Source organism: Leishmania infantum, chromosome 36 (assembly GCF_000002875.2).
Source record: "Leishmania infantum JPCM5 genome chromosome 36".
In the NCBI taxonomy this organism is placed as follows: domain Eukaryota; phylum Euglenozoa; class Kinetoplastea; order Trypanosomatida; family Trypanosomatidae; genus Leishmania; species Leishmania infantum.
The window spans coordinates 572,799-579,810 of NC_009420.2; the positions used below are offsets into that span (position 1 = coordinate 572,799).

The window sequence follows — 7,012 nt, forward strand, 5'->3', positions numbered from 1 at the left end:
AGCGCGCCCGCGCAGTCCCCGCATCCCCGCACCCCGGGGCCTGTTTCACGACGGCCTTCTCGGGTCGGGCCGTGGGGAAGGGGGTATGGCCTCGCCGTCTTCATCTGGCGTTTCCATCGGTGCCATGCGTCGGCGGCGTGTCTGGCAGGCTCGCACGCCTCTGCCGTGGCAGATGGAACGAAGGGGGGAGGGGGGGTCGCTAGTCACGCCCAGCGGGGAAAGCCCATGCAGCGCGGGTGACGCGTGCCTAGTCATGTCACCGCGTGCAGCGCCCTAGCGGGAAATGACGCTTGCTCCGAGTCTCGAACGACCGGCGAACCTCGCGTAGTGTACCCGGCACAATGCCGGGTAGGGCGCCCCTATACGGAAAACAGGCGGGCCGAGGGCTCTGGCGGGGCGGGGGTACCGCAATGCCAGCAGGGAGCCGTAGGTCGCCCACGATCCGCACACCAGATTGTCACCGCCAGTCACCCGCCGCTGCAGGGGTGCAAAGCACGGACAGACGTCTGTGGGCGCAGCCGTCATCCGGAAAAGGAATATGCAAGGCAGGCGCATGTGTGAGACTGCGAGGCAGCAGACGTACAAAACAGGGCGGTCCCCACTTTGGAACGGGGAGCGTCGCCCTTGCTTCGAACGGCTGCACAGCGGGACGGCGGAGAAGGAGAAAGCTATCGGGAAAGCGACAACGAAAGCCAGCATACGCAGAACATAGAGTGAGCACGATACACGTTTGTGAAGCGACTGGTGAGCGAGCTGGATGCAGCCTTCCTTCTCTTCTGCCTCTCCTGTGCCTCCTTTCAGATGCCCTCTTCGCGTGACGAGGCGCTCACACTCGGGTCGCCGGGCAGTGCATCTCGCGTGCAGGCGGGATGACGGGGCGATCGTCCTGCTCGAACAAGAAAACCACTCAGTTGAGGTAGATGGTTTGAGAAAGCAACCAGTGAAGACAGAATACACGATTATGCACATGAGCACACATACGCGTGCAGAAAAGCACGCGCGCGCGCAGAAAACCAGCTTGGCAGGGATGCCCACGGCGCAGGTTCTCCCATCCGGGAAAAGACATGAAGAAGGAAGAAAAGGTCGCCACAAAGAGGCGGTCACATGGAAAATGAAAAGGCAGAACAAAACCGAGAAGGGGGCCGGCCAACATAAAAGAAACACGATCCGACTTCGGAAAAAAAAAACGCGACTCTTGCGTAATGCGCTGTTGCCAACAACAAAAAAAGGAAGGGTGTGAGTGCGCAGCAACCACACGCGGCCCGCACGTTCCCCGCCCATGTACCTCCCACCGCACTCCCCTCACCCTTACCCCTTCTCTTCTACGCCGTTAGTTGCATGCTCTTGTCAAGTGAGCGTTACTACGGCACCCGGTAAGAGAGGAGGTGGAGGAGAGTGAAGTGTAGGACAAGAGAAGTGGAAGAGTAATCGTGCACATGCGCAGTCGAGGGGGAGGGGGAGGGGGTGGAGGCAGTTTTTTCCTTGGCTGCTGCTCGGTAAGGGGGAAGCAACAAGCTGAGAACACGAAAGGAAGGACGGTACGGCAGAAACAGGAGTGCCACGGCAGGTAACGGGGGATGCAGGAAGAGCAAGCGAAAAAGACGCTCCCCCTCCCCCATCTTCTGCGTGCCGCAGCTACAATGTGTAGCCCACGTGACCCGATATCAAAAAGAAGTGCAGTTGCTCAAGCAACACATGGAGGTTAGCGGAGGTGGAAGTACTCCTGAGAAAGCTTCTTCCCCTTCTCCCCATGTACCCAGCAGGCGCTTGTCTTCCCGCCTCCGCTGCGGCGCTACTCAGTCATCCTCGTCTCCGATGCCAAGGAAGCTTTGGATGGAGCGCATCCAGCCGTCTCGGTCATTGTCGTCATCCGCGTCAAACAATATGCGTCGGCCGTTCTTGAAGGCCACAGCGAAGGCGTGCGCCGCATCCGAGCCCGTGTACTTGCTGATCACCGGGAAGACATCCTCCAAGTCGGAAAAAGGGGTCGAAATGCACTGCTGCTCCAGAGTGTCACGAGACACCGCTTGCACGAGCTCGAGCGAGACCAGACAGGATGCCACGTCGCCTGTCAGCGTGCATCCCTTTTCCACCTCGCCGTAGACGCACACGTAGCGGCGCTTCCAGCTAAGGTCACTGCTCTGCTTCATCACCTTGCCTCCGTACAAGATAAAACCGATTCGATCGGGTGAGTCGCTCAAGGGCACCTTCACAGTCGTGCGCAGGACATCCTCCATCGACAGCGGTGGGCGACGGCGGTCGACCTGAAGCTCTTCCTTCGTCTGCTTCAGCTGACGCGTTATGGTCGTTTCCTGCTCAACGGAGAAGCCGCTGGCCTCTCCGCTCTGCACGATCTCCCGCACAACAGAGATGTACAGCTTGCACGTTGGTGTGTTCAGCAGCGTCTTACTAGACGGCCGCTTTTTGGGTTCGCTCTGCAGCAGCGCTGAAACGATTGTTTGCATCTCCTTGCTAATGCTGTCCGGCAGGGGATCGAAGCGGCCAGCAAGTGTCTTGTGCATGACCTCCTCGATATCCTCGCCGTCGAAGGGACGCTTCAGCGTGAGCAGCTCGTAAAGAAGCACGCCGAGCGAGAACATGTCCGCCTTCTTGCTGTACGGACGGCGCCGCCAAATCTCCGGTGCCACGTAGTAGGGGGTGCCACAGAACGTGCGGCCGACATCGTCGCTCACGGTAGCGGCGTAGTGCTTGCTAAAACCGAAGTCGCCAAGCTTTGCAAGACCGTTGCTGCACAGCAGGATATTGGCACTCTTGATATCACGGTGAATCATGCGCTTCGAGTGGACGTGGTGGACGGCCAGCAGCACCTGGATAAAGATCAGGCCGGCCTCATGCTCCGCAAAAGGGCGGTTCGTCTTGCTTCGGTTCTTGATCTCTTGGCGGAGATCACCGGCGTTGGCGTAGTCCAGCACCATGGCCATCATGGAAACGCTTTCCGGATTCCTCTCGTCACTGTACACAAAGTCTTCGTGGCACTTAACGATCGAGAAGTAGTCGCAGCTGAGCAGGCAGCACACCTCACCCGACGCCCGCATGATCTCCTGCGGCGTGTAGCCCTCTACGTCCATCACCTTAACCGCGAACGGGTAATCATCGCGCACGCGACGGGCGTAGAGCACCGTTCCCGAAGTCCCAGACCCCAGCACCGTGTCCAAGTAGTATCGGAAGGGACGTGAGAGGCGGCCTTCGGCAGGACTTCTGTCCTCCTCGGTGTCTACCCCAAAGGTGGCAGGGAACGCGTTGCACACCTTCTTGATAAGTGCGTCGCTGGGTGCCGCCATCTTGGGGGTTAACACACTCGTACCTCACCGCTTCTCCTTCTCGAGCACGACCTGCGCTTTCACTTGCGGTGCGTGTGCACGTGGCCTGTGGACACGAGTCGATAAAACAATGGATCGGTTCCAAAGGCGAATACTGTACGACACAGTTTTTTTTTGGGGGGGGGCGTCTCTTCGCTATTTTTTATTTTGTTTGTGGGTGCTTGTGGTGTATCTTATCCAGTGCCACGGAGAAGTGCAGCACACGGTTTCGTTTCGGCAGAGCAGCGAGAAAATAGAAAGTGATAGGCAAAATTGAGAGACGATGCTGACGGTGTGCTCGCGCCGTGAAACGTAGAGGTGAAAAAAAGAGATTTGCGACGGCACTCACCGTACTTCAGCGGGGGAAAGGTGAACGCTACGTCGGCGCCGCTGAGCCTTCCTCGATACTTCTCTTCTGCCTTCGTGTCGAGGATTAAAGAGAAAGAACCCGCGGCTTATTCAGCGCAGCACAGACACTCTCTTCGTGTGCGTTCTTTCCTTGGTTTGGGGAAGGGGAAAGAGGGGAGGGTTGCTGCACACGACGGCACCGTGACCCCCGACTTTGGCAGAAAAGAATAAGATATGCCCAAAGCCGTAGTGTCACAACAAACGCTAAACCAGCACCGTGCACTGCTGTGCACGGCGCATGCCGGTGGACACGGTGTTGTCGTTTGACGTTCGGTGTGTTTGCGCGAAGATACACACATACGCACACAAAAGGCACGGGTAATAGGCGGAGCAGGACGGAGAGAGGAGAGCAAAAAATAACCGAGGCGAAGAAGGAAGAAGCATTTCTACTGGTGCATGTGTGCTGCAGGCGTGTCCTACGTCGTTACCAGTGAAAGCGAAGCGACGAAATACGCGGAGACATCCTCGCTTGACACCCGACTGCGACGCCTGCACGACCTGTGCTCTGCATTTTGCTTGTGCTTGTTTTCTTGTGCTGCTGCGCTACTATCAGCGTGGGCGCTGGTATTCCTACACACCTACACAGCAAGGCAGAGAAGAAGGTTGCAGGGGAAAGGAGAGCAAAAAAGAATCACAAAAAAGACGCATGTCTGATTTCCGTCGTCGGATCGACCAGCACATGGGCATGCGCTGTGCCTCTGTGGCCATCTGCAATAAGAGAAATGTGTGTGTGTGTGTGTGTGTGTGCACATCATTCAACAAATGGCGGATGCGCCACAAAAAAAAACTTCCCATGCACTCGAAGCCAGCGCAACAAAAAAATTGCAGCAAAGCATTGCGCAATTTCGTTAGACAAGAGGTATACGAGCACCAAGGAAGAGTCCCAAGAGCACCAAGGAGGCGACTACACAGAGAAAACGGGCCATGGACTGATCGTCAACGGAGAGAAGCTCCAAAAAAATCGTTTTCTCGTCTCCTTTAACTAGCCTGCTGCCTGCCATACAGCAAGGTGTTCAGCCTACACTCAACTCCCCCCCGCCCTCGGCCGGTCACAGGCACAGCGCATGGGGAGATGCAGCGGTAGGGCAAGCCCTGCAGCCGTGCGCCGACCCAGTCACCCGGGCACCGCCGCTGCGTCGAACAGTGCTCACACACACACACACTCACACAGCAGCGGCCGTTGCGCCGGTCGCCACCCGGTGCACCCGCCACGGGGCCGGGCTCGGGCACCCCCACACCAGTGGGCAGTGTGAGGGCGGGGGCGCGATGCCTTTCGAGCCACCTCCACACTCCGCCCATCACATGAACGGCACGGACGCGTTCACTGACCGCAGGGCGCGGCGACGCCGCGCTCACCAGGACATGGCCGCCCGGCATCAGCGGGGATGCATTGCTGTGGCTCCGCTACGCCGTAGGCGCTTGGCTCGGCCACCACCAGAGGCGGCTCCGCAGTGGCAGGGGATAGGGGCGAGGGGCTGCTTGGCTTTTTCCGCACGCAATGCGTGGGGGCGCTGGACCCTGCGACACCACGCACTGAGCTGTCGCCCCGTCCTCATGGAGAGTCGGCACGCAGCTGGAAAAAAAGTATAGTGATGCAGTGACACTCTCGCTGCTATTTGGGCCGCGGAGGCATACGACGGCAGCATCGGCGGCGCGCCGCGAGGCACCAACGTGGTTCTGAGGCATGCGTGCCCCGCAAGGTCGAGTCGAGCTCGACGTTCGGGGTCTGACCTTACCCGAGGTCACCGCTGGCGAGCCCCGGCCGCCACTCCGCGCGGCTTTTTCGCTGCATCGAGGGGGCGCAGGCGGCGCGGATGACGCGGGCAAGTCTTGATCAGCCAGCCCCCGCCCCCTGTCTTGCGACCGCTCCACCAAACCCGGCTGCTGGAGCAGGACAGGCGCGCGCGTATGTTGCAGGATGATGTGGCTGCGCGATCGAGCCAAAACCCTGCATTCATGTGCCCGAGACGAAAGAGTCCTCGCTGCATCGGCCCATTGCGCGGCCGAGACGCATCGAGCTTCTTCGAGTCACCACCACCGCGGAACCATACCCCCGGGCTCTGCAATTCATGAGGCATCTGGCCGTTGTAGGCCGACATGTCCATAATGCGCTTGTGTGGTGTAGAGGGTGACCGGAAGGCTGTTGATGTGAGGCCCGAAAGGCCTTGTGTGATCGGCAGGGCTCATCCCCAGGGGCGTGTCTCAGTTGTGGGACACAAGACTCTGGGGTGAGGTTGCTGGCTAGAAGAGTCTGGAGCAGCATGATGCCGTCCACGCGCAAATCCTCTCTCCCGCAGATGATCGACGCGAGAGGCGCCTCTTCAAGCAAGAGAGTCGCTCGCTGCGCCTGGTCTTTTCGAGACGCGCTTCAGACTCTCCTCACATACGACCATGACCTCGTTAGCCGGCTCCGCGTCAAGGCTCTTACCCCTCAGCTTCTGTACGTGCGGATTCCGTGCGCGCAGGAAAGCACGGCATGCCACCACGCGCGGTGCCGCATGCTCTTCCATCAGTCGCGCGCAGCCCTCGTCCACATTGGATCCCCGTCCCGCAAGAGGCGCCTGGACGTTCTAGGAGGACCAACTTGCTTTTCTTCGGCCTCGACAGAGCCGCTTGGTCAAGTCACCTTACTACCGATGCCTCGCGAACAACTTGTCACTGGGCAGTGCTGTGTGCATCCTCAGCTTCGTCTCGAAGACGGACGTCGTGGACATCTTGAAGGGGGCGTGGGGCCTGTGCCGACCTGAAAGGAAAGGGAAGAGGCTCCGAGAGTGAGGCGAGCGAAACGCTCTGTGAGGCGCTGGATTGCGTTGGTGCTGGAGGCAGCCAGGATGGCAAGGAAGAATAGAAGCAAGTAGGAAGAGAGAGGAAGCAGAGGTGATCGCATGCCGTGCGCTGCCTTCCGACGGAGATGACCTCACTAACGCGAGATCTCGTTCGTCACGCAACGCACAAATTCGATGGTCCACTTCCGAACGAGTCCGTCTTTCTTACCCGCTCAAACTTTGCGCACGCTGATTTGGTGCACACTGGCGGTCTTCAAGCCTCCCCTTCCGAAAAAAAAAAATATATATATATAGAATAGAAAAACAACGCGTAAAAACGGCAACCGAGGAGAACGAAAGCGAGAAGAAAAAAAAAGCAATCGCAACGCGGCCAAAGAGAGTGGGTCTTGACAACCAAACACAAGCAAACCAAGCACTGAGAGGCATCACTCCCCTGTAGTAGCCGAGTTCCACCACAGCACTGAGACCCTCCCACCCAAGGATGAGACTAGCACAGAG

The 7,012-nt window shown here is 58.6% G+C and overlaps 1 protein-coding gene across 1 annotated transcript; it reads right to left on the minus strand.

Annotated features, from left to right (window-relative positions):
- Positions 1-1,796: 1,796 nt before the first annotated feature.
- On the minus strand, positions 1,797-3,302 carry LINJ_36_1590 (putative protein kinase; the record flags this gene model as incomplete). Its single annotated transcript, XM_001469704.1, has 1 exon — positions 1,797-3,302. One exon carries the CDS (start codon positions 3,300-3,302, stop codon positions 1,797-1,799), a length of 1,506 nt encoding a protein of 501 aa, XP_001469741.1.
- Between the last annotated feature and the right edge of the window lie 3,710 nt (positions 3,303-7,012).